Raw genomic sequence first — 27,586 nt, forward strand, 5'->3', positions numbered from 1 at the left:
AAGGAGAGACTACTGGAGGGGAGGGGGAGTAAAGGAGGAGAGAGAGATTCCAGACTATGGTAGGGGGGAGGGAAGAATAGAGAGATGACAGACCAGGGAAGGGGAGGAGAGAAATTCCAGACTAAGGGAGGGAAAGGGAAGGACAGAGATGCAAGATCACAAGGGGGGAGGAAGGAAGGGAGAGAGTTGTCAGACTGTGGGAAAGAGAGGAATATAATATAAGAATTTGCATACTGGGATAGACCGAAGGTCCATCAAGCCCAGTATCCTGTTTCTAACAGTGGCCAACCCAGGTCTCAAACCACCAGAGGAGGGGAGAAAGGAAGAGAAAATGGGGAGAGGGAGAGAGAAGATGACGTACAGGGATTGGAGGAGGGAAGAAGGATGGAAGAAATGTTTTTTAAGAAAAAATGAGAATAGGGGAGAATAAAGAATAATAATAACTTTTTTCTTTTATACCGCCTCTACCAGGAGTTTTAGGCGGTTTACAACAAAAGGAGCTGGACAATCAGAGAAGTACAATCAAGTCATAGAAATACAAATGGTAAAATAGAATATAAAATACAGTCCATAAGAGAATCCCAGTGTTAAGTAATAAATTTGTCAAACAGAGTGGTCTTAACTAATATATGGAAAGAAAAGTAATTTAATGCTTGATGAATGCATTCACCTAACCACAATTGTAATTTACCGGCCTGAAACGCAAAAGATCTATCCAAAAAAGTCTTGTATCACCAGTCATTTATCTTGGGGTAAACAAATGTGTGAGAACTTCTGGTTTCCCCTCAAAGGTTTATATAACTCAAAATGAGGGAGAAGATAAGTGGGAGACAGACCAGATATCATCTTAAAGCAGATACAAGAGAACTTAAAAAGAACTCTTGCCTCTAATGGTAGCCAGTGTAATAGACGATAATACGGACTGACATGTTCATTCTTTTTTAGACCAAAGATCATCCTAACAGCCATATTCTGAATTATCTTTAATCTTTTCAAAATTTTCTTGGGAGACCCCCAAGTAAATAATATTACAATAATCCAGAAAGGATAAGATTAATGATTGAACCAATAGTCTAAATGCTACTGGGTCAAAATATTTTTTTATTGTCTGTGGTTTCCACATTGCAAAGAAACATTTTTTTACTACTGTTGGTATGTCCAAGCAATATTAGATGCCGGTCCAACGTAACTCCCAGAATTTTAATGGAAGCGGTTATTGGGTAGTCATAACCATTTAAATGCAATATTGTATCTGTTATTTTGGCATTTGGACTAGCCAGAAAAAATTTAGTATTTTCAGTATTAAGTTTCAGTTTAAAATGAATGGTCCACTGTTCAATTTGAGTCATAATGGATGATATCTGGTTTGTAACTTATGTAGTAAACTTGGTTAGGGGAATTAAGATGGAGATATCGTCAGCATAAATGAAGAATTTCAAATTTAAACTTTGTAATAAATGCCCAAGTGAAGAAATATAAATATTAAACAAAGTGGGCGATAAAGGAGAACCTTGGGGCACCTCACATGGTTTGCTCCAAGGATGAGAATATTTGCCGTCACTAACCACTTGATAAGATCTTTTTTTCAAGAAACCCTGGAACTAATCCCACACCCTTTTTGAAAGCCCTATTGCATCTAAACATCCTAACATAATCTCATTATCTACTAGATCAAAGGCACTACTAAGATCCAACTGAAGAAGGAGGAGATGGCACACATGGATGGAGGGAAAGGGTAGAGAGAGGAGATAGTGCTCATGGATAGATGGGAAGGGAAGATATAGAAAAGTAGATAGATTTGAGAAGGAAGCAGAAAAATTGAAGAAAGTTGAATATTAAAAGTTAATGCTAAAGATTGATGTAGGGCAGAAAGTGAAGAAGAAGAGAAAAACATCAAATGGATAAGAAGGTCCTGGAAACAGAGTTAAAAGCACAGGCAGAAGGATGTGCAACCAGAGTCTGGGTAAAGATGATTAGAAAAATAAAATTACCAGACAACAAAGGTAGGAAAATGATTTTATTTTCAATTTAGTGATTGAAATATGTCGGTTCTGAGAATTTAAATCTGCTGTCTATATTTTGCTCTGTTCAGGAAGAAATGCATTTGCTTCTGTTTCCCTGGTGTACTACATGCAGAATCTGGCATCTTAGGGTTTTGTTTGTGTATATTAGGACTTTTTGCTTGACCAAACCCCCCCCCCTTCTCCCGCTGCCAAGATCTGAGAAACTGAGGGTATTCTGTCCTGAAGAAATAGGGGGGGGGGCTGCAGAAGCACAGGCAATTAGATGTGGAAACTTGCCCCTCTGAGGAGGAGGAGAAATCCAGAGAATCAGGCAGAAGTGTCTTCTGGGTAAGGAGAACCATACCTTGAAGAATGGACAGAAAAAGGAGGTCTGGTCCATGAACAAGCATGGCAGCTGGGAGAAATCCCAGTGGGATTTGAAGCTGTGAGGAGGCCAGCCCCCCAGATTGTTCTGCCAAGCAGGAAGGGACAGAACCCACCACAAAGGGGGAGTGACGGTGTTTTCTTTGTGGATTTATTGAACTTGTTTGTGTTAATGAGTTACAGCTAGGTTTGTTTTCTTAAAGACTGTTCATGATTTTTTTCTATCCAGTAAAGTTGGAGTATTTTTAATAAAAGGTGTGTGCATAGATTTCTTGAAGTGAGACATTGGAGAGAGGCTGAGTGGTAGGTGTAAGACCTCCCAGCCTATTGGAATTAAGTTGACTCCATCCCACACCCTTGCCAATCTAATGTGTTTTTTTGTGGAACCTGGAGAATGTTTATTGAGAAGAGGATGCACAACACAAAGTTGTCACAGAGTAAACATGGATATCTGGACCAGACTTGAGATTTGAGAAGAAAAATATAACTCCCAGTATTTTAACAGACTTTGCAAGAGAAACTTATGCACCCAAAATGGACTAGGGCAAAGAAAGAAATGGACAGCAGTAGTTTTGAAAAGACTGAGTTTTTACACATTACTAAATAGCCAGTTGGTGATTTGTATTCATTATTGCAAGTCTAGCCACTGAAAAGGCATTTGATAAAAGTTTTGTGGAATTGAGAAATAGCTGAGGGGTTAGAGTAGGAGGCTGTGAACCAGAGAGATTGGGGTTTGAATCCCACTGACACTCCTTGTGGCCTTAGGCAAGTTATTTAACCCTCTATTACCTCAGGTACAAACTTGAGACAACAAAATACCTACTGTGCTTGAATGTAACTTACCTTGAATTACTACTGAAAAGAGCTAAATACTACAATTTTTTTTTTTTTTTTAATCCTTACAAGTCTTCCAGAGTGCTTATGTAAAGTGAAGTTCCAAGTATCAGAATCAGTGCTAAAAATAAATACCTTTTCTGGTTTTTAGGTGGATTTGGGATTGAGGGACAGTATTTGACTTGGAACAACTTTGTACAAAAACCCTACAGTTCAACTATTCAGGTAGCCCAAGGCATAGGCATTGGAACGGACTGGGGGGGGCCATGGCCTCCCCCCAAATTCCCGGTGGTAATGGGCCAATAGTGTATTTACAAAGGTGGCGCACTCCTGGGAGTGGCATCTTGATGCCGGCCAGCGTACCTGTTGGTCAGCTGTCTCTACCTCAAACCTCCCCCGACATCTACTCTTCTCCCCTCCCCCCAACCCCACACCTACTTTACATTTCTGGTAAAAAAAAAAAACCGATTCTAAACACTGTCCTGCCACCGGCTAGCATCTTCTCTACACTGCCCACCCCAGCAAAAACAAAACAAAGTTGTTAGAGAGGGCAGAGCGCAGTGGAAAGAAGACACCGGCCAGTGGCGGGGCAGCATTGAAAATCGGTTCCTCCACTGGCAAAGTTTACAAGAAATGTAAAGTAGACGCACATGAGGGGGGGAAGGAGTAGATGTCTGGGAAGGTTTGCGGTCTAGAGAGCCAAACAACAGATATGCTGGCCAGCATCAAGATGCCACTTCCACCAGAGTGCTGCCTGGTGCTGCCAGATTTGGGGGAGGGAGTAGAAGGTAAAGGGGAAAGGGAAGTGATATAGGACTTGGGGGATGGAGAGATGTTGGATTCAAATGAGGGAAGGAGGAAGAGACAAGACACCCAGGAATGGGGTAAGGGGAGAAGAGAAAGATGTCAGATTTGAGAGATGGACTTGGGGACGGCAGAGGGGGTAGAAGGATCACAGGGAGAGGTGGCAGAGGAGAGTAGAAGGGAAGGATTTGGACGAGAATAGAGGGAGCAAGAGAGGCAAAGAAGGACGTGGAAAGCAGAGAGGTCATGGAGAGATGGTAGAAGGAGGTGGGAGGGAGAGATGGATGTGGAGGGGACAAAATGGGGAAAGGGAGAGATGGATTTGATGGAGAAGGCAAAATGTGGAAAGGGGAGGGGGCAAAAGGGGGAGGAAAGATGGACTAAGGGAGAGCATAGGAGGAAGAAGAGAGACAGACTGGAAAAGCTCTATGCAGAACAGAGAAGAAACAGAATGGAGGGAGGAGAGATGTCAGACTTGAGGGAGGAGGAAGGGCAGAAAGGAGAGATGTTGGACTTGTGGGAGGGAGAGAGAGAGAGGAAGAAAATGCTGGGTTACAAGGGTGGAGTAAGCAACAAGGAGGGGAGATGCTAGACCTCATGCTAGAGTTGTCAAGGAGATGAATGAGCAGAATGAGTGTACGAGGATAGAAATGTGGTAATGGGAAGCAGATAAAAGGGAATAGGAGGATAAGAAATGTGAAAGCTAGGGGGTGAGAGGAGATAGAAAGTTGATTAAATAAAAAGTGAAAAGGACTAAAGCAATGTTCCCTCTAAGCTTCGTAGCCTCACACCTTTTGGTAGCAGGCCACACAACCAGCACACCAGGACCTCTTACCATACTCTGCTGTTGCTGTGGCTTTGTGAAGAAAGAAGTGTGAATGAAAGGAAGGAGGAGGAGGCCTACTTGGATATCAGAGCAGGTGAGAACACAGGTACATGAACTTGGGACTAGGGAGAGAGGCACGTTGGGTCACAGAAGAGAGGGATGGAGATGAGAGGGGTGCATTGGGACACAAAAGGGAGGGGAAGAGTGCATTAATTCAAGGAAAGGAGTATGAACTTGGGACAAAGAAAGGAAGGAGGGGATATGAATTTGGAACACAGAATGGAGAGAGAACGTGTTGGAACATTGAAGGGAGAGAGGGGGCACGAACTTGGGACACGGAGGGAGGTAGGGGCTATGACCTTGAGACATAGGATGGAGGGAGGGAGGAAAAGAGATGCTGAGTTGGGGAGGGAATAGAACCTGAATAAATGCATGTAAAACGTTCTGAGCTCCCCTGGGAGAACGGTATAGAAAATGGAAATGGAAAGGGAAAATTATTTTAACATGGGTGTGAGAGGGAACGAGATGGTATAAATGGGGAAAAGAAGAAAGAATTGTTGGGCATAGGGAGGGAGAGAATTGTTGGACATGGTGGGAGGGGAGTGAGGTAGAGAGAGATGAGAGAAATGTTGGATGTGGTGGTGGAAAGGGAACAGTAGGACAGATGGAAAGGGATACAAGAGGGAGGAATGTTGGACATGGTGGAGAAAGGAATGGAGGAAGAGATATGGCATGGTTTTGGAGAGGGATGATAGAAGAAGAAATGTTGGGCATGGGGCTGGTGGTCAGGGGTAAAAGATGTTGCATACAGTCCGGGAGAAAATAGAGGGAGAAATGTTAGATATGTCTGTAAAGGGAGTTGGAAAGATTCACCCTGGATATCTCTATTTCTCTTTGCAGCAAGGGAGGGAATGAGAGAGAGATGGTGGACACTGAAAGAGAGGGAGACGTTGCATATGGGAATAGATGAGAGAGGAAGAAATGCTGTGGAAGTGTGGAGAAAGAGTGTGCTTTGTGTAGTTTAATTTTGTGGTTACCATTAGGTATTGTTAATAAGATTATATTGTGTGTATAGTATATGAAAATGAATGGAAGAAATGGCATTTACAAGTACTATTATTATGGGGGGTGGGATCTGGGGCGGAGCAAGGGTGGGTCTAGGGTGAGGTCTAGGTCTTGCCCCTATTTGGCACAGCAATTAGTATTGGGTGGTGGAGATTTTTTTGCTTTTACTCAATTATAGAATAAATAGGCTTCCCAAACTAGCAATTCTTGTAGTACCTTTAAGTTAGGCATAACTGATCTCACTAATGTAGAAGGCCCCTAGCAGGGGAGTGCTTTACATACTTGGACTAAAGAAATCAGAAAAACCCGAAAAAATTGGAAGGTAAATAGACAAATCCAACAACAAAAAAACTCCCAAACCCCAAGAAAAGGAACTAGACAAGGGAGAGAGACAAAAGCAGAGACGGCTCAACTACATTCACCAACCTATCAATAATGTTTAAGATGTAAGTAGATTAAACGGAAGAGCCCTCAGTAACACAGCCACCCACCGGAGAACCAGTGGAAAAGGCTGTCACATGGCTTACACCCAAACGAGTGTTAACTGTGAAACATCCCCGGGCTCTACTCCGTATTTTTTATATAATAAAGTGCACCCAACAGTGCTAAGTGTGAAAAAAGATATACATAAATCAAAAAAACACACTTTACCATTCACTACGATTGTCTCTGCCCCTTGTCCAGGGGGCCAAAAACGTCCAAGTCCATCCAAGGAAAGAACAATAGGAAGTACTTAGCTTCTCCGTGAAGACAAACAGCCAGCAAAGATATTCTTCGTCCAACGGGACTCCGTTTCGGGGGTGCACACCCCCTTCTTCAGGAACAGCTGGGCTGCGCTGTGACCATCCAAATCATCCGGCACAGCAAGGATTGACAAAGCAGGAAATGGCCGTAGAGCCCGGGGATGTTTCACAGTTAACACTCGTTTGGGTGTAAGCCATGTGACAGCCTTTTCCACTGGTTCTCCGGTGGGTGGCTGTGTTACTGAGGGCTCTTCCGTTTAATCTACTTACATCTTAAACATTATTGATAGGTTGGTGAATGTAGTTGAGCCGTCTCTGCTTTTGTCTCTCTCCCTTGTCTAGTTCCTTTTCTTGGGGTTTGGGAGGTTTTTTGTTGTTGGATTTACATACTTGGACAACATGTTTTTTTGCAGGTTCCAGCACATCTGAATAAAGTTGTTCCAATTGTATAAGATAGCAAGGGATAATAAAATACATCATATTTAGAAACACTAGCACAGGTGTGGAAAAGCAACATGACTTGGAGACTGTATGTTAAATTAAAAAGCTTGTTTGAGGAACTTCCAAGGCTTAATCTGAAAATGGTATTGTAGGAAATTCAATATAAGATTGTACTTAAGTCTGCATTACAAAACTTAAAGTGAAGAAAATGGGACTTTGGGTTGACAAAAAATGCAACAAATGGAGAATACATGTTTCTACATTTTTACACTTTTTCTTTGAGTGTCTGTGGCTAAAGCATCTATGGTGAAAGCTTTAGAGCTTGTAGAACAGACAGTACAACAATCCATGGAATGAACGTATGGCATTTTGTTACTGGGAAATGAAAAGGAGTTGAAGAAAGCAGGGCTATCTGGTCATAAATGCAAGTTTGTGTTAGTAGATGTCTAGATACATGAAGAACTCGAGTAAGTTTTTTGAATCAGGTTGGGCAGACTGGATGGACCATTCGGGTCTTTATCTGCCGTCATCTACTATGTTACTAAGTTATCTATAATTCTTGCTCAAATTCTTTAGACATCTTTCAGACGCCATCGTACTATAAAAGTTTGTACTAAATAAAAACTATGACATTATTATATTGTGGTACCAGAAATTTGACTATTATGTAGGATGGACATAAAAAGATGATTCTGTTAAGTATTCAGAATCATAGGCACCTTAGACCTGTAAAATGTTAATTCTTCTCTTTCTTTCTTTCTTTCTTCATGAACTAGCCTGTACAGTCAAGAGCTGCCACTTATACTTCTGTTTGGTATTGCCACCTCTCCAATGATTATTCACAGAATGCTGTCACATTCTGTTTCTTCTCTGCTCTGCATAGAGCTTTTCCAGTCTGTCTCCTGCACACAGCACCTGGGTACAGTCATCAATAAGGTAACTCTTCAACATATTTACCTGAACTTCAGTTTACAGGAAAAGCTGCATCTGTTGGTTGGCACAGGCTCGACTGATTGCCAAGTCAGAAGGAAGAACTTTAAGCCTTCTTGTGTGATTACCGGTATATAGAATCATAAACTTTTGATGATACTTCTTTACAGAGCTCTGCCCACTCAGATGAAATATTTTTATTATATATTCCAGTGCAAAAGGAACATGAGTCTTGACCAGTGGGTTATTCACCTATACCAGTGGTTCCCAAACCTGTCCTGGGGGACCCCCCAGCCAGTCAGGTTTTCAAGATATCCCTAATGAATATGCATGAGAGAGATTTGCATATAATGGAAGTGACAGGTATGCAAATCTCTCTCATGCATATTCATTAGGGATATCTTGAAAACCTGACTGGCTGGGTGTCCCCCAGGACAGGTTTGGGAACCACTGACCTATAGCCACGAGTTTTGCAGAAGGAATCGTCTACAGCTTTTCTGCTCTGCCTCCTTGTGTCAGTGGATAGTGCCTCATCTCTTCAGTTTTTCCATTGGCAAGTGAGTTGAGAAGGTGTCTTTGCAATGGATTTATTATTTTTGTGTTTTAATCTGAAGTTTGAGGCTTCACGGTGCTCCAGATGTTCCCAGGATTTCCAGGACAGATCTACTTGAGAAAAAATACAATCTCTGGTTCAGAGGACTATAGCTGGGGGGGAGGGAGGTAGGGGGCCCGAGCCCAACCCCAACCCTCTCACAAGGCACCTTCCTAGCCAGCCTGCACTAAGATTGAGGATAGCTCAGGCTGCATTCCTCTGGAAGATTGGCTCGCCCCTGATTTATCAGGCACTTGAGCACAGGCTGAGTGGACCCTCAGTCCAGAGGGCTGTAGAAAGTGCTGGCTGCATCCCCCCTGGAGGCTAATGGGGTTGAGGGTTTCATACTCTCTAAGCCTGTCTAAAAGGCAGCTTAAAGAGATAAGTGGCTAGAGGATGTTATATGCTTGTCTGAAGCAGAAATCTTCTATGTTGTCCAGCTGCACGTTGAGCTGATGCAGGCACAGCACCAGGCAGTTGTGTGTGTGCAATCTATTACTGTCTATGGGAGACTTTGGAGTGGTTCAAGAATTGAACTTTTTAAGAGGTGGGGAACCCTATAGGAAGCCCTTCCTATAGGGTCCCCCACCTCCCAAAACCTCTTTTCTGAAGTTTTGAAGCTTTATATTTGGTTCAACCGGGTCATTATTGTGGCATCAAAATGCTGCTGCTGTGGCCATCTTGGATTTTTTTTTTTTTTTTTTTTTAACTTCTATCTGCCTCAAAACACCTGTTTTACTAATAATCAATTTTCATGGACTCTCCAGGCCTTTTTAGTCTTGTATCTTGCCAATTTTCTGCTGGATGGTGGGCTGAGGAGCATCTATGTGCCACAGGGCACATGAAGGGGGATATGAGCATTGGACTTAGCCCTCTTTGGTCCCTTCAGGGTCTTGGGGGGTCACAGGATGCTCGAATGTTGGATCGTAAATCCCTTCTAGAGCCCTCAAATAGCGACTTGGCATTATGGGCAAAATGCAGATGTGTAGACGCATTGGAACCCAGAGGTCCTTTGGAGATCCAGTTCAGGGATTTGACTTTGTTTTTGTGAGTTTAATGTTTGAAGCTTATATGAAAAGTAAAAGATTGTCTGCACAGCCCGGTAGTATACCGGTGGCTGTTCAGGGTTTTTTTTTCCCTTACAGAGTGCTGGTCCATTGTGGAAGGTACTCTGCAGGAATCAGAGGTCCAATCAGAAGAGGATTGGGATGACTGGGGGTCAGGATCATTTCCTTTGCTCCCGCAAAGTGAGTCTTCAGGTTTAGAGGATTCCGGCTTGCAAGTGAACGCTACCAGCCAAGAGTCTGTGGCAGCCCTGGACCAGGGAGAGGACCTGACAGTGTGCAGACTGTTTCAACCAGTGGTTTTAAAGGAAGTCATTATAGTATCTCTTGAGAGAGTTTAAATTTAGAACCATTGCAGACTTCCACAGCTCAAATTTCCCTTATGAGCAGCTCTATAACTCAGTCCATATTTTCCCTTCATATCTAGAAATCACTATGATGCTGACAGAGCTTTGGAAGGCGACGAGGGCTTTTGAAGGTTGCCAGAGCCATGACTAAGTTGTGCCCAATGGCTCCTGAGTTCCAGCAGTTATTCATATCACCTAAGGCAGATTCACAGGTAGTGCAAGTGATGAAATGCACGTCACTTCCTAGTGAAAGTGTAGTAATTCTAAAGGATGCACATGATTGCCTAGTGGACTTGGTCCTCAAACGACGGTTTGAAGCCCTAGCTTTGGGTCCAAAAGCGGTATCTTCCTTTGTGGTACATGCCTGCCATAAGGTGCTGCTTCGGCGGAGAAAGCATGCCGCAGGTGGTACTCTCAGGGGGTTGATTATGTAGCAGACGCTCTATGTATGATGGTTTTAGGGTCAAGAGCAAAGTGCTTACTCTGCCCACAGAATACCCTGGATCAGGCAAGGGACAGGAGAATCCACGACTTACTCCTCCTCTTTCGGAATCCCTCAAGGTTCCATATTATCCCCTTTACTTTTTAACATCTTTCTCTCTCCCCTACTAGGTATCTGCCAGTCCATAGGTTTTATTCCTTTTTCGTATGCAGATGATATACAACTCATTCATCCCTTGGACCCAGGAAATAATCAGAAATTGCATCCATTAATCACAAATTGGAAATAGTACAAACCTGGCTTAACACAAACAAACTTGCATTGAACATAAATAAAACAAAAACAATGTTATTTGCTTGGAAAAACGGTTTGACTCTGTCAAACCCTTTTATTTTTAATAATACCCCTCTCAACTTAGTTTCTTCAGTCAAAATTCTCGGAGTAATAATTGATGACAAAATGATTTACCATGAACATATCTCTCTTATAGTAAAAAACTGTTTCTATAAATTACGACTGATCCGTCCAATTGCAAAATTTCTTAGCCTAACTTCAATTAAGATTCTTATATATTCTTTAGTAATATCAAAACTCGATTACTGTAACGCTCTTCTTCTCAATATTACCCAAAAAGAAAAAAGGAGATTACAACTAATACAAAATATGGCCATCAAACTGATATATAACGCAAAAAAGTATGACCACGTTACACCTTTACTAATAGACGCCCACTGGCTACCCATCAGTCATAGGATCTCTTTCAAAATACTACTACTCATTTTTAAAACATTAGCAGCAAACGAACCTTCTTTTATACTCGGATACTTAACCCCACATAACACCCAGCGTCCACTCCGTTCTTCAGGACAAAATCTTCTTTCAGTACCCTCTCTAAAAATTATTGGAACACGAAGATCAGATATGTTCACAGTTATGGGGCCTCAATGGTGGAACGCCTTACCACAATACATTAGAACAGAAAAAGACATCACAACATTTAAAAAATTATTGAAGTCATACTTATTTAACGATGCGTTTAATACTTGAAACTTTTATATCTTCTAGAGACTTATTTATACTTGAAACTTTTATTTTTTCTGGAGATGCTCTTAATAATGTTATGGTTTATATAACCCTTACCTTTTGTTTTTACCTTTGTTTTTCTACCAACAATTTAAAATGTAACTTTATTCTTTTTCCTCCCGAGTCATGTTTGTAAATATGTAACAATTTTGTTAAATGTCAGCCTTCTTTTATTAATTTTATTAGATTATGTACATCGCTTAGTAATTTTAATAGGCGATCAATCAAATGCACTAATAAACTTGTAAACTTTTTATAAAGCTACTCTGAACAGGCTTACTTTTCAAAGAGCAAATGCTCTTTGGCAAAGGGTTGATGACCTTATGGCTTGTGTGTGGCAAATCATCTTCCTAAGTCATTACCAGACAGTAGACCACGTGCCCCGGAGTGGGGGTGAGGCGGTCAGGTCATAGTTCCTTTCGTGGCTACAGGCGGTTTTGCCAATCAGCAGCAGGTGCCTCTGCTCAGAGAGCATTTCACAGTTCTAGAAAGAGGTTTGGGGGCTCCAGAGGAGTGCACAAGTCAAGTTACCTCTCACAGCTGTTCCTAAGAAGTCCCAATGATGCCAGGCCACAATCAGAGCTACCCCGAATATAAGGGAGATTTCTTGTGGTTTAGGAAGACCTAGGCAAAGATTTGTTTGTATCAATGGGTGCTTGACATTATTCAAGAAGGCTACAAACTCAAATTCTTTCATCCTTTTTGGAATTTCTTTGTGGAATCTCCAGCCAGAAGACCAGAGAAAGCAGACAAAGCCCAAGTGACAGTGCAACAACTTCTGGATATTTAAGCCATAGAGTCTGGGTCAGATGCAGAATTGGGCTCGGGCATATGTTCCATATATTTTATCGTGCCCAAAAAAGACTCGGATGACTGGAGTCCAATCCTGAATCTGAAGTCTGTCAATGCAGCACTAAAGGTGCTCAGATTCTGGATAGAGACCATGCTCTTGGTCATTGCCTCGGTGAAACTAGGAGAGCATCCCTAAACTCTACCCCAAGAACTCCGTTAGATAAGTCTCTCTTGTTGGTACCCTTCTCCTCTACTTCCATCTTGCGATTCTGTCTCTTCTACCTTGCCGTGCCATACGCCTGGAACAACCTGCCTGACTCAGTGCATCAGGTTCCTTTCTGGCAGTATTCAAATCCAGGTTGAATACCCACTTTTTTGAAGTTGCGTTTTTAAATCCTAACTTTACCAACCTGTAAACCACCAATGTTTTTCCAACACATGGAACCTGGGGAACTTTCTGTGTTCTGGGAATAAGGAGATATGAAAGTAAGCCTCCATCAAGTTCAGTGAGGCTGCTACTACTACTACTTATTTCTATATGGCTACCAGACGCATGCAGCCCTGAACAGTTAACACTCAAGAGACGGTCCCTGCTCAGAGCTTCTTTTTGGGTTTTTGTCAGGTACTGGTGACCTGAATTGGCCGTGAGGACGGGCGATTGGGCTAGATGGACCATTGGTCTGACCCAGTAAGGCTATTCTTATGTTCTAATCTAATGAAGACAGACACACAGGACAGAGGTGAATCTCTGCATATTGCTTAGGTAGGGATTTACAAGGGAACTGATAAGGATAGGTTAGGGGACTACAGAGGGAATGACACACATATTTTCAATTTTTGGTACTCCCATTTGCTTTGGCTACAGCACCTCTTAGCTTTATCGAGGTGCTGGTTGTAGCAGCGGCGCATATGTGCTAGGCAGGGATTCAAGGACACCTATACATGAATGATTGATTAATCAGAGTTCTGTCGAAGACCAAAGGTCACGAGACAGTGACACAAGTTGTCTGGCTCCTGCAAGACCTGGGATGGAATATAAATTTCCAGGAGTCACCTGGAACCGACCCTATCCCTGGAGTACTTAGGGATTCTCTGTAATATTACAGAAGGCCGTGTTTTTCTTTCAGAATCTCGCAAACTGAAGTTAAGGACCTGGATCTTATAATTCCTGGCAATGCCAATTCCTATGACTTGGAAATACCTTCAAATACTAGGGTCGATGGTGGCAACCATAGAAGTGGTACCTTGGGCGAAAGCTCAAGGGTGATGATGATGTGGAGGAACTGAAAGAAATCTTGGTGAATCTGGTAAATATTCTAAGCTAAATCAACAAGTTAAAAAGTGATAAATAGCCTGGACCAGATGGTGTACATCCCAGGGTACTAAAAGAGCTCAAACATGAAATTGCTGACCTGCTGTTAGTGATCTTTAACCTATCGCTAAAATCATCTATAGTACCTGAAGATTGGAGGGTGGCCAATGTTATGCTGATTTTTAAAAGGGCTTCAGGGGAGATTACAGACCGGTAAGCTTCATTTCAATGGGGGGCAAAATGGTGGAAACAATTATAAAAAATAAAATTGTGGAACATTTAAACAAACATGATTTAATGAGATGGAGTCAGCATGGGTTCAGCCGAGGGAGATCTTGTCTGCTTGACTTCTTTTTTTTTTTTTAATTCTTTATTAATTTTCAAGCTTTTACAGTGTATTACAATTAATATAACTTTAACAGATTGCATAAAATACACCATATTACACACATTATTAAAGAAAACATCCATTTCCCCCTCCTCCCAATTATTAATATATTAAATCATATTATTTATTAAAATATTATATTAAAATATTTTTAAACTCTTCCAAATACTATCCCCTCTCCTCCCCCCACCCTGGATGTGTAAGGAAATCTAAGAAATAAAAGATATGTCTCTATTATTGTATGTTAACAAATGCAGTCAATGGGCTCCATACTTTATTAAATGTATTGCTACGACCCAAGCATTCCGCATTCATTCTTTCATATTTATATGTATTACACACAGTTGCCCACCAGAATGTGTAGTTAAGTCTGTCATAACACTTTTCAGTTCCTTGTGATCATTTGGATGGCTATTCCTGTCGTGATCAATAAAAGACGGCTCTTGTATTTATCCAAAACAGGCTTTATCTGTAACAACGTACCACAAATTATGGTTTCATAAGATAAAGGAATAGATGATTCAAGAATAATATTTATCTGTCCCCAAATTGACCTCCAGAAATTAAGTATCAGTGGACAAAAATATAACATATGATCAAGAGTCTCAATATTAATATGACAATGCCAAAATCTATTAGACTTAGAATTATCTGTTTTTTGTAATCTGTTTTTTGTAATCTAACTGGGGTCCAAAAAATCCTATGTAATAAAAATAACCATGTTTGTCTCATAGATGCTGATGCTATACATTTCAACCTCCAAGTCCAAATTCGTGGTCATCGAGATACAGAAATGCACTGTTTTATCTCGATGCTCCAAATGTCTCTAAGACTATTTTTTGGTTTTTTATTCAAGAATTGAGAAATTAATTTTTACCACTGGGCAGCCTGATGTCCTACCTGATCTGTTTGGTAGCAAAGGATCTGCAAGCTATAATAATTTTTAAAGTTTTTCCATTCAGGGAACCCACTCTGGATGGCCTGCTTCAGCTGCAACCACCTATACTGTTGAGATTTTAGAATGCCAAATGATTGTTGCAGCCGTGAAAAATCCAGCAGTTTCTCATTAGATCATCCAATGTCCGAATACCTGCCTGCATCCAATTCTTCCAGGCTACTGAGTTTGATGGACCATTTGTCTGACCCAGTAAGGCTATTCTTATGTTCTTTTGCCCTTTTCAGAATGCACTGTTATCTGCTGTCCTCCACAGGCGAATTTGCTCCAGATGCCGTTGAAATGGATAGCAAAAGCATGTCAAAGCTTACAGAGATGCCGTCCAAGAACTTGCCTCTCCACATTTATTCTTGGGTTATACTGATGACAATGCCAGTCTGTTCAGCTGGGGAGGTCATTGCAATGATTGGCCGGTGCAGGGCTGATGGTTACCCTCAACAGATTGTAACAGAGCCAGTTGCCTAGCGCCGCAATTGTTCAAAAAGACCCTGGAAGGCAATGCAGTCGGGGGTTTTCTCAGTCAGTGGCACAGTGTTGGCATACATCCAGACAGGGAGGCACTGAGTGCTCTGTTAAAAATAGAGGCCCAGTTGCTGTTTCGCTGGACAGAATCCTATCTACAAGCCATTTTGGCTGCACATGTAATGGGAGTGGACAAGGTATAAGCAGTCTATCTCAGTAGCCAGACTGTGGATCCAGGGGAGTGATCCCTTTGTCCCAGAGTGCTTTCAACAAAATTGTAAAGCACTGGAGGGAGACATTTGTTTTATCTGATGGTGTCAGCAGACCACAAGAAGGCTTCTTGATTCTTCAGGTGCTAAGTAGAGCCGGGAAGGCTCTACTTAGCCAACAAAGGAATTGTTATATGTATTTCTCCAGTGGCCAGTGTAAGGCCAAATTATTCAAAGAATAACGACCCACCAAGGTGCAGTGATTCTCATGGTACCAGATTGGCTGTAATGCCCTTGGAATGCAGATCTGGTTTGGCAATATCAGGATGAATGTCTCATATTGCCTCTTCGCCCAGTTCTGCTATCACAGGGTCCAATTGTCCTGGAAAGTCCAGAACAATCTGGGCTTCTGGCATGGCTTTTGAGCACACAGCTCTAAAGAAGAATAGAGATTCAGGGGGAGTAATAGCTACCCTTCTGCATCTAAGCAGCTGGCTAAGGTTGCAGCCTCTGCTAAGGCTTAGAAGACATTTCAGCGCTGGTGTGCAGAATAGAAGGTGGAGCCTTTTAGGGATTCGATTTCTGTGGTCATATAGTTTTCTTCAGGATGATCTCTAAAAGGGCCTAGTGGTTGGCTCCCTCAAGGTACAGGTAGCAAGCCTCTCGTGCTTTAGGTCTCAAGTGGAGAAAGGGTCTTTGACTTCTCATCTGGATGTATCCAGGTTTCTGAAAGGAATGTTGAGATTGCATTCTCCCATGCGGCAAACATTTCTAATGTGGAATCCTAACATTGTTACGGGCCCTCTGTAAAGGCACGTACGAGACCTTACAAAAGATGTTGCTGATGGATTTGACCCTCAAGCTAGTATTCCTGGTAACTATATCCTTGGTAAGAAGTGTTTCAGAGTTATAGTCTTTACCATGCAGAGTGCTGTTCCTCAGATTTACGGTGGATGGTGTGTTTTGGCGCACGATGCCTTCTTTTTGGCTAAAGATGTAAGTCCAACTATCTGGGTTCCAGGCGGCAAGTGAAAAGAAAAAGGATAAAGTTTTGGAGTTACTGGATGCGAGGAGAGTTCTCTGTTTTCTCGAGGTGATGAACGCTTTTCATCATCTAGATCAGTGATTCCCAACCCTGTCCTGGAGGAACACCAGGCCAATCGGGTTTTCAGGCTAGCCCTAATGAATATGCATGAGAGAGATTTGCATATGATGGAAGTGATAGGCATGCAAATTTGCTTCATGCATATTCATTAGGGCTAGCCTGAAAACCCAATTGGCCTGGTGTTCCTCCAGGACAGGGTTGGGAACCACTGATCTAGATCATCTTTTTATGCTCATCAGTCATGGCAGACTGGGAAAGCCAGCATCTAAGGCTTCTGTTTCTAGATGGATCTGCATGGCTATTTTGTCTGCACGCATTGGCGGTGGCAAACAATCGCCAATCTCCCTGAAGGCACATATCACCAGAAGTGTGGTTATTTTATGGACAGAATCCCAGGCAGTTAATGTAGCTGGTTTTAAAAAAGATTTGGACAAGTTCCTAGAGGAAAAGTCCATTGTCTGCTGTTGAGACAGACATGGGACAGTAACATGAAGTGCTGCTACTATTTGGGTTTTTGCCAGGTACTTGTGACTTGGATTGGCCTCCGCAAAGATGGGATACTGGGCTAGATGGACCATTGGTCTGACCCAGTAAGACTATTGTTATGTTCTTACATGGGCCACTTTCCATTCTTTCACAAAGTTTTATAGAGTGGCTATGACGGCACAAATGGGCACCACTTTTGGGTCCTCTGTGCTAGCAGTAGACTCATTTGTCCTGCCCTAGACTCAGGGGATAGCTTTGGTATATCCCACTGGTCAAGACTCGTATTCCTTTTGCACTGTAAGAGAAGATTTGTTCTTACTTCGATAATTTTCTTTCCAATGTAAAGGAAAATGAGTTTTGACAGCTGGCCTGTCAAATGTCAATTTAGCTTACTTACTGCCTCAGACATGTATGGGTGTATCCAAATGCTTACCTTGGAACAGCCAAGAGAGCATAAAGATAAGTTTCATTCGGCTGTCAAGCATGTAAAATAACTGATGCAATAGCTTGCTATGGCAAAATCTGCGGGAGAGCCTATAACAGCTGTATAAATGTTAATGCTAGTTGCACTCAGGTAGGTGGCTTGTTTGGTTCCACCTTGTCTGCATTAAGTTTCATAGAGTTTAATTCATTTTGTTACAGAGCAGAAACAACTTGGGGAGTTCCCCATGCCCTCCTTGTTTCTCCTCTTTTAGAGGTGATCACCTGCTTTGGTATGAACTGAAGAGATAGGGTACTGCCCACTGACATAAGGAGATGGAGCTGAAAAGCTGTGATTGAATCCTTCTACAAAACTCGCGGTTAAAGGTGAATAACCCACTGGTCAAAACTACTGCTGCTACTATTAATTATTTCTATAGCACTACCAGACGCAATCAGCGCTGCACAGTCACAAATAATAAGAAAACAGTCGCTGTTCGAAAGAGCTTACAATCTAAACAGGCAAGACAGACAAACAGGATGTCATGGATACAGTTAAGGGGAATGGAGGGCAGAGGCATAGGATTAAGGATTGAAAGCTATATCAAAAAGGTGGGTTTTCAGTAGGTAAAAACCTAATCTTCCCTTCCATATTTTGTAGTAAATGGCAAGAGGTTTGTAATGTACTAATTTATAGAAATGCAAATTGTCTTGCAATTAGTATAAAATATGATTTAAAATTCATAAAATAGTACATTTCCAACATGGAAAAGAAAAATTAACTTTACCCTACTTAGCTCACATTTGGAATTCATATGAGCGTCGGAGGACTCTCTCACCTGCCTGCACTGAAGGCCTCTGGCGCAGCTTGATAAAAGGTGGGGGTTAATTTGTTTTAATAATATAACTAAGTACCTATTTACGTGTTGGTTTTTTAAATCAACTATTAAAAATATTAAAATGGCGGAGCTTGTAATATAAGTTTTTAAAAATCATTCCTTTTTTATTTTTTACAAAATTGTAATTATTAGAAAACTTAACATCCATTTTTATATATTCTGTTTTTTGGCTGGTGGTGGTTCTGTGAATATGAATATTGTCTGTTGTTTTTCTCCTGTTCCCTGAATGGTTTGAAAACTGCTTAAGACTCATGTCTTCTCCTTGAACTAATCGTCTTGGAAATGCCTAAGACATGTCTGCTCTTAATCAACCTGCAATATACTACTTATTGCCATTACTCATGGTTCCTTGTCAAAACTTAACATAGTAAATGACGGCAGATAAAAACCAGAATGGTACATCCAATCTGCCTTGTAATCATGGTATACAAAATAACTGTATGGTACTTGTTTGATAGATTAGGTTTCTTGAGAAGCCAAAATAAAAATGCAAAGTTTCAATTGTAAAATGACCAGAATAAAAACTCATTGAAATTGAATTGAAGAAGATAAAAGGGGCAATTCTATAACTGGCTGTATGTAGTTACATGCACAACGCGTGTATACATACCAAAATAATGGACATGGGTGTGTTACCAACTTGTACTGTATGTATAACAGAACCAGGGCTTAATTTCCAGGGGCATGGCCTGGAATGTAGTTCCTCCACTTTTTTTCAGACTTCTCTAGTCCATCCCTTCTAGACAGCCTACAGTAGGGGTGTCAAAGTCCCTCCTCGAGGGCTGCAATCCAGTCGGGTTGTCAGGATTTCCCCAATGAATATGCATGATCTATTTGCATGCACTGCTTTCATTGTATGCTAATAGATCTCATGCATATTCATTGGGGAATTCCTGAAAACCCGACTGGATTGCGGCCCTCGAGGAGGGACTTTGACACCCCTGGCCTACAGGGAGAAGAAGAGAGGGGTAAGCCTGGAATAGTGCAGAGATAGTCACTCTGCTCCCTAATTCAGCCCAATTTCTTCCTGTCTCTGTCCTGCTTGCCCCTTCTCTAGACTCCATAGTTCCACTTCATTTTTACCTACAAATTAAGCCCTCATAGAATACTACTTAGAGGCCATTTACTAATAGTTAACATGCACTAACAAATATCAGAGAAATATTTTAGTGATGAGAGAAAATAAAATTTAATTTTTCCTCTATTTTCCTTCAGCTTCTTCTGACTACTCAGTTTCCCTTCCGGATGAGTGGGAAAGTGCTACAGGTCCTCACCAACATTTTTTTGTATCATGATTTTTCTGTTCAGAACTTCATCAAAGGGCTTCAGGTAAGACCAAAGGTAGTTCAAGTTGACTGCTCTAGTGTTAGCCTAGATCTCAGCTTCAGGATTTTCCCAAAGGGAGGATTATATACCGTGTTTACCCGAAAATAAAACACTGTCTTCTATTAATTTTGGGCCCAAAAAATGCACTAGGTCTTATTTTCGGGAAAACACGGTAAGTAACTGCAAATTTTTGGTTTGCAAACCTGGAACAGTTAGGGTGGTCAGGTTGGGGTAGGGAAGAGCTTCTTGTCACAAGGCCACTGTACTGCCTGCATCCTCATCTTCAGAGCTAACATAGTAGATAGTAACATAGTAGATGACGGCAGATAAAGACCCGAATGGTCCATCCAGTCTGCCCAACCTGATTCAATTTAAAAATTTTTTTTTTTTTTTTTTCTTCTTAACTATTTCTGGGCAAGAATCCAAAGCTTTACCCGGTACTATGCTTGGGTTCCACCTGCCGAAATCTCTGTTAAGACTTACTCCAGCCCATCTACACCCTCCCAGCCATTGAAGCCCTCCCCTGCCCATCCTCTACCAAACGGCCATACACAGACACAGACCGTGCAAGTCTGCCCAGTAACTGGCCTTAGTTCAATATTTAATATTATTTTCTGATTCTAAATCTTCTGTGTTCATCCCACGCTTCTTTGAACTCAGTCACAGTTTTACTCTCCACCACCTCTCTCGGGAGCGCATTCCAGGCATCCACTACCCTCTCCGTAAAGTAGAATTTCCTAACATTGCCCCTGAATCTACCACCCCTCAACCTCAAATTATGTCCTCTGGTTTTACCATTTTCCTTTCTCTGGAAAAGATTTTGTTCTACGTTAATACCCTTTAAGTATTTGAACGTCTGAATCATATCTCCCCTGTCTCTCCTTTCCTCTAGGGTATACCTATTCAGGGCTTCCAGTCTCTCCTCATACGTCTTCTGGCGCAAGCCTCCTATCATTTTCGTCGCCCTCCTCTGGACCGCCTCAAGTCTTCTTACGTCTTTCGCCAGATACGGTCTCCAAAACTGAACACAATACTCCAAGTGGGGCCTCACCAATGACCTGTACAGGGGTATCAACACCTTCTTCCTTCTACTGACTACGCCTCTCTTTATACAGCCCAGAATCCTTCTGGCAGCAGCAACTGCCTTGTCACACTGTTTTTTCGCCTTTAGATCTTCGGACACTATCACCCCAAGGTCACTCTCCCAGTCCGTGCATATCAGCTTCTCTCCTCCCAGCATATACGGTTCCTTCCTATTATTAATCCCCAAATGCATTACTCTGCATTTCTTTGCATTGAATTTTAGTTGCCAGGCATTAGACCATTCCTCTAACTTTTGCAGATCCTTTTTCATATTCTCCACTCCTTCTTCGGTGTCTACTCTGTTACAAATCTTGGTATCATCTGCAAAAAGGCACACTTTTCCTTCTAACCCTTCAGCAATGTCACTTACATACATATTGAACAGGATTGGCCCCAGCACCGAACCCTGAGGGACTCCACTAGTCACCTTTCCTTCCTTCGAGCGACTTCCATAAACCACCACCCTCTGGCGTCTGTCCGACAGCCAGTTTCTGACCCAGTTCACCACTTTGGGTCCTAACTTCAGCCCTTCAAGTTTGTTCAACAGCCTCCTATGAGGAACTGTATCAAAGGCTTTGCTGAAATCCAAGTAAATTACATCTAGCATATGTCCTCGATCCAGCTCTCTGGTTACCCAATCAAAAAATTCAATCAGGTTCGTTTGGCACGATTTACCTTTTGTAAAGCCATGTTGCCTCGGATCCTGTAACCCATTAGATTCAAGGAAATACACTATCCTTTCTTTCAGCAACACTACCATTATTTTTCCAACAACTGAAGTGAGGCTCACCGGCCTGTAGTTTCCTGCTTCATCCCTGTGACCACTTTTATGAATAGGGACCACATCCGCTCTCCTCCAATCCCCAGGAATCACTCCCGTCTCCAGAGATTTGTTGAACAAGTCTTTAATAGGACTCGCCAGAACCTCTCTGAGCTCCCTTAGTATCCTGGGATGGATCCCGTCTGGTCCCATCGCTTTGTCCACCTTCAGTTTTTCAAGTTGCTCATAAACACCCTCCTCCGTGAACGGCGCAGAATCTACTCCATTTTCTCGTGTAACTTTGCCAGACAATCTCGGTCCTTCTCCAGGATTTTCTTCTGTGAACACAGAACAGAAGTATTTGTTTAGCACATTTGCTTTCTCCTCATCACTCTCCACATATTTGTTCCCAGCATCTTTTAGCCTAGCAATTCCATTTTTTATCTTCCTCCTTTCACTAATATATCTGAAAAAATTTTTATCTCCCTTTTTTACATTTTTAGCCATTTGTTCTTCCGCCTGTGCCTTCGCCAAACGTATCTCTCTCTTGGCTTCTTTCAGTTTCACCCTGTAGTCCTTTCTGCTCTCCTCTTCTTGGGTTTTTTTTATATTTCATGAACGCCAACTCTTTCGCCTTTATTTTCTCAGCCACTAGGTTGGAGAACCATATCGGCTTCCTTTTTCTCTTGTTTTTATTGATTTTCTTCACATAAAGGTCCGTAGCCATTTTTATCGCTCCTTTCAGCTTAGACCACTGTCTTTCCACTTCTCTTATGTCCTCCCATCCTAACAGCTCTTTCTTCAGGTACTTTCCCATTGCATTAAAGTCCGTACGTTTGAAATCTAGGACTTTAAGTATCGAGCGGCCGCTCTCCACTTTAGCCGTTATATCAAACCAAACCGTTTGATGATCGCTACTACCCAGGTGAGCACCCACTCGAACATTAGAGATACTCTCTCCATTTGTGAGGACCAGATCCAATATCGCTTTTTCCCTTGTGGGTTCCATCACCATTTCTGAGCAGAGCCTCTTGAAAGGCATCCACAATCTCCCTACTTCTTTCCGATTCCGCAGATGGAACATTCCAGTCCGCATCCGGCAGGTTGAAATCTCCCAACAGCAGAACCTCCTCTTTCCTTCCAAACTTTTGGATATCCACAATCAGATCCTTATCAATTTGCTGCGATTGAGTCGGAGGTCTGTAGACTACACCCACGTAGACAGAAGTTCCATCTTCTCTTTTCAGAGCAATCCATATCGCTTCTTCCTCTCCCCAGGTCCCTTGCATTTCGGTCGCTTGGATATTGATCTTTACATAGAGAGCTACTCCTCCACCTTTATGACCATCTCTGTCCTTCCTAAAAAGATTATATCCCGGTATGTTTGCATCCCATCCATGTGATTCACTGAACCATGTCTCTGTGATAGCAACAATATCTAGATCTGCCTCTAATATCAGGGCTTGCAGATCATGAACTTTGTTGCTTAGCTACTTCTCGATGATATCATTACTGCTGCGTCAGTTTCTCTTCTTTGAAAATCTTCCATTGCACAACTTCTATCCCCTGCCACTGTGCACCCGCTCCCCCTCTGACCCTTCCATATCTCCCTCCCATCCGAACCCCGCCAACCGAAATACCTTCTTGCAAACGACAGCGTCGGCAGCAATCTAGACAGGCTGCTTTGCGGCCTTCTCCCACCATGGCATTCCTCTGCCGCATCACTGATGATGTTATCAGCAACGCAGCACACGGAATGCCCAGGCGGGAGAAGGCCGCAAAGCAGCCTGTCTATATTGCTGCCGATGCTTCTGTTTGCAAGAAGGTACTGTATATTGGTCTCGTGGTCGGCGGGGTTTGGATGGGAGGGAGAAATAGAAGAGTCGGGTGTGGGGGGGAAGCGCTGCTACTGGTGAATCCAGTGCTTCAACTAGGGCTTATTTTTGGGGTAGAGCTTATATTAAGACCTACTCCGAAAATCATGCTAGGGCTTATTTTCAGGGAAACACGGTAGCTTTGTAGAGGTCACAGTGTATTGTAAATGTTGGGGTGGGGGGAGGGAGTGGCTAAGCATACAAATTCACATTGACCAACATAGAACTTCATTAAACATTACAACCTGAGAGGAAGTGACATCACTGGAGTAGATGGCAGCTTGATCCTGCAGCTCCGTCTACAGCCTTGATCAAACCCTGTTTTTTCAGTGCTTTGCCTGGTTGTTCCACTTCTTGTTGGGGAGACTGAGGGATCAGAACTAGTATTGGTACGGATGGCGTAAAAAAAAAAAGGCTGGATCTAGAAAAACCACCTGGCCATGGTGGCGATATAGCGGCGAGCCGTGCATGGCGTGGTACAGAAGGGCAGGAGAAGAGGATGTTGGGCCTGGTGTCGAAGGAGAGTGCTGTGGCCACGACTTCCCGAAAAGGAGCTTGCTGGGGGGAGCCCCTTACTAAGGCTGATATGCGTGCCTGACTGGGGGAGGTCAAGACCGAAATTGCGGCGGTGGCGATCCAGGTAACGGACACTATTCGGGAGGTCAGACAGGATCTAAATGATATGAGCTCCCGTATTGATGCAATGGAGGCGCGCATGGATCACTGTGAAGACAGAGGCAGGGGCGTCTTCCTCATCTCTGCATGGATTCCCCTGCTGCTATGAGGTCGTCTATTATTTACAAACTCCATTATTTTAGTATTCCCTGAGTTCTTCCCTTATCCTCTTCTTGAGAATAGGGATCTTCTGATTAATCTGTATTTATTTCCTTCCCTTCCTCCACTTAGACGATATATCTGATTTTCTTGCGAGGCAACAAGCGTTTATATTTCCTTAGAGGCAAACTCTCCTTCCATTCCTTTTACTGAAGCTAGGGAGTCCCACATGTGAGAATATGCTGCCTGCTTGTCTAAGGATAAAGCAGTTATTTACCGTAGCGGGTGTTATCCAGAGACAACAGGCAGATATTCTCACAACCTGCCCACCTCCGTTGGTTGGCTTCTTCACTTGGGCATAGTACCGATGACCTCGCTAGCTGGTTTTGGGCAGGAAGGCATTCGCACATGCACTGTATGGGCAGTCTTGAAACTTTGCTAAAAGCTTAAAGTGACAGTACACTTTACCACTGTCCTTATCGGGGCTCCATGTATGTGTGAGAATATCTGCCTGTTGTCTCCGGATAACACCCGTTATGGTAAGTAACTGTGCTTTTCTGCAGAACCTTTGTGTACATATCCAGCAGACTTTCACTGATCAGTATGCAATTTCTACATGCTGTGAATTTGCATTTCATTAGATCAAAAAAGGCGGGAGAGGGGAGATATGATAGAGGTGTTTAAATATCTATGTGGCATAAATACAAATGAGGTAAGTCTTTCAGTTGAAAGGAAACTCCAGAGTGAGAGGGCATAGATTGAGGTTAAGAGGTGATAGGGTCAGGAGTAATCTAAGGAAATAATTTTTTACCAAAAGGGTGGTGGTAGATGCATGGAACAGTCTCCCGGAAGAGGTGGTGGAGACAAAGACTGTGTGTGAATTCAAGAAAGCATGGGATAAACACATGGAGTCTTCCTCTTTCTTAGAGAGAGGAATAAATAATGGTTACTGCAGATGGGCAGACTGGATGGGCCATTTTGCTTTATCTGTTGTCATGTTTTTGTGTTTCTACTATATTGCCGAAGAATACTTTGTTACTAATCTCATGGAAGAAGCTGCATGGCTTTCTGCATCAACCTTTTCGTGTGTACAGCCTCATCTTACATCCAGTTGATGATCTGCTGTAGAAGCAACAAATAAAAAATACATGGCGTTTGAATGTGGAATTAGAACTTATAGGATTATCTATAAATGTGCTCAAAGTGTTGTTAGAGAGACCACATCGTGGAGTTTTGCCCCACATATAATAATCTCAGCTACTTCTCAATCATTGCACAAACTTCAATATCCAAAGACTTTAAAGCTGTTCTTGTATTGATGAAAATCATAAAGCTGTGCGCTTATCTCAAGTAGTGACTTCTAGGTCCCGACGCATTTTGCTGAAGCTCCTCAAAAGGAGCCGTACTTAAATTTCTTCAATATTGCAAGTGGTCTCATTACAAAGGGTTTTCATCTGCTGCAAAGAGGCAGTGAGACCCGGAAACCTGCAACAAGCACAATGCCAGCTGTGGAAACCCCGAGAGAGCACTAAATTGTGTTTTCCCTATCCCTCCTGTATAAGCAGCCATTTTAATGAAACATTTGACCCTGTGAAAGAGAGCAATTTTCTTGAACACAGCATTCCTGTTGATGAGTCTGTGGCCAGCTTACTGTTCTTTGCATATGTTCGTTGCTAGGTACAAACTCACTCAGGCACCCAGAACAGTTATAATTAAGACACTCGTATTATATAGGTCAAGCAAGGTAGATAATTAAAGCAGTCGGGTGGAGCTGTTGGCAATCAAAGAGCTCAGGAACAGTGGGACCCTACTCTGCACAGTACATTACATTACATTACATTAGTGATTTCTATTCCGCCTGTGCCTTGCGGTTCTAAGCGGATTACAAATTAGAAGAGATCTAGACATTCCCGAGAGAATTACATAACAAAGATTCATGAAAGTTACATGATATGGTACAAATTAGATATGGTACAAATTAGAAGAGATCTAGACAGTACCCGAGGAATTACTGGAGTAGTGGAGGATTGTAATCCCCAAGACCCCATCATAAGTAATTTGGTGCAAATCTGGATGCAGGTGTGTCTGCTGTACCCAAGAGTCCCATATGTAAAATGTGCCAAACACTAAGAACATGCACTAAGAATTATACTTGTTGCATTCAGGGGGCACTGGTTGCTGTGTAGACAATCAAGAAGCACAAAAACATATGAAAAAACATGTTTATTCTAGGTGCACAAATTGGGTATGTTTTTCCCATGGGAGGAAAAAGATGTTTTTGTCTAAGTGTCTATTTTACCCACTACTAATAGGATGAATATGTAAGGAAAAATTTGTTTTTCTTGTACCTATCTGGAAAATCTCTCTCCAAAGCAGAAAATAAGCAGAGAGAAAAAAGGGGAAAAACGATAAAATCAGGCTAAAAATTAGCTTAGACTACAATCCTAGCTTTCACTAAAATAACCATGATTTTTCCAGCCTGCATCACCTGCCTTGCTTGGTTTTTCTTTTCAGTTTTCTGTTGTGGAGCACTTCTACTCCCAGGCACTCAGTGTTCTGTGCTGTCATCTGTCTGAAGCAAAGAAAAGACTCAAGAGTTTGTCACATAATCAGTGTGAGAATATTCGACAGCTGCCATCATTCATGAGGTGAGCAGAAGCAGCAAGCACTTTTGCCAGCAGTCTTATGACACCATTTCCTTGACCATGGGTTGAGAGTGGAGGAGAGGGGAGTATGGCCTAGTGGTTAGAGCCTCAGCACCCTGAGGGTGTGAGCTCAATCCCAGCCTGCTCCCTGTGACTCTGGGCAAGTCACTTAACTCCCAATGCCCCAGGCACCACAGTGAGATCATGAGCCTGCAAGGACAGATAGAGAAATAATGAAGAATAATTTATTACTATTCAATGTATTGTAAACTGCTTTGGGTAAATCTCTTTATGAAAAGGCAGTAAATAAAAATCCCAATAAACATTTTTTTTTAATGGCACCATATGCCTCTAGAAGAGAAACTCAACCTTGGAAATAGTTTTTTTTCTTCCACATTAGGGGGCATAGGCTCTGAAGTTGGGCCCAGTAGATGTTTAACACACCATCAGAAGACACAACTTTGTTCTTGGTGTATGGTACCTTAGAAATATGGTGAAGATAGGGTTTTTTTTTGGGGGGGGTTACATTTTATTCTTC

General features: G+C 42.3%; 1 protein-coding gene across 2 annotated transcripts in view; it reads left to right on the plus strand.

The window, feature by feature from the left end:
- Positions 1 to 27,586, plus strand: part of ORC3 (origin recognition complex subunit 3) — a 172,328-nt gene that overhangs the window by 66,065 nt on the left and 78,677 nt on the right. For both annotated transcript variants that reach the window (XM_033939886.1, XM_033939887.1), the window contains exons 8-10: positions 7,877 to 8,036; positions 19,802 to 19,915; positions 26,918 to 27,051. In XM_033939886.1, coding sequence (XP_033795777.1) covers positions 7,877 to 8,036; positions 19,802 to 19,915; positions 26,918 to 27,051 — 408 coding nt within the window. The remainder of the gene's footprint in view (positions 1 to 7,876; positions 8,037 to 19,801; positions 19,916 to 26,917; positions 27,052 to 27,586) is intronic.

Source organism: Geotrypetes seraphini, chromosome 3 (genome assembly GCF_902459505.1).
Source record: "Geotrypetes seraphini chromosome 3, aGeoSer1.1, whole genome shotgun sequence".
NCBI classification, from domain to species: domain Eukaryota; kingdom Metazoa; phylum Chordata; class Amphibia; order Gymnophiona; family Dermophiidae; genus Geotrypetes; species Geotrypetes seraphini.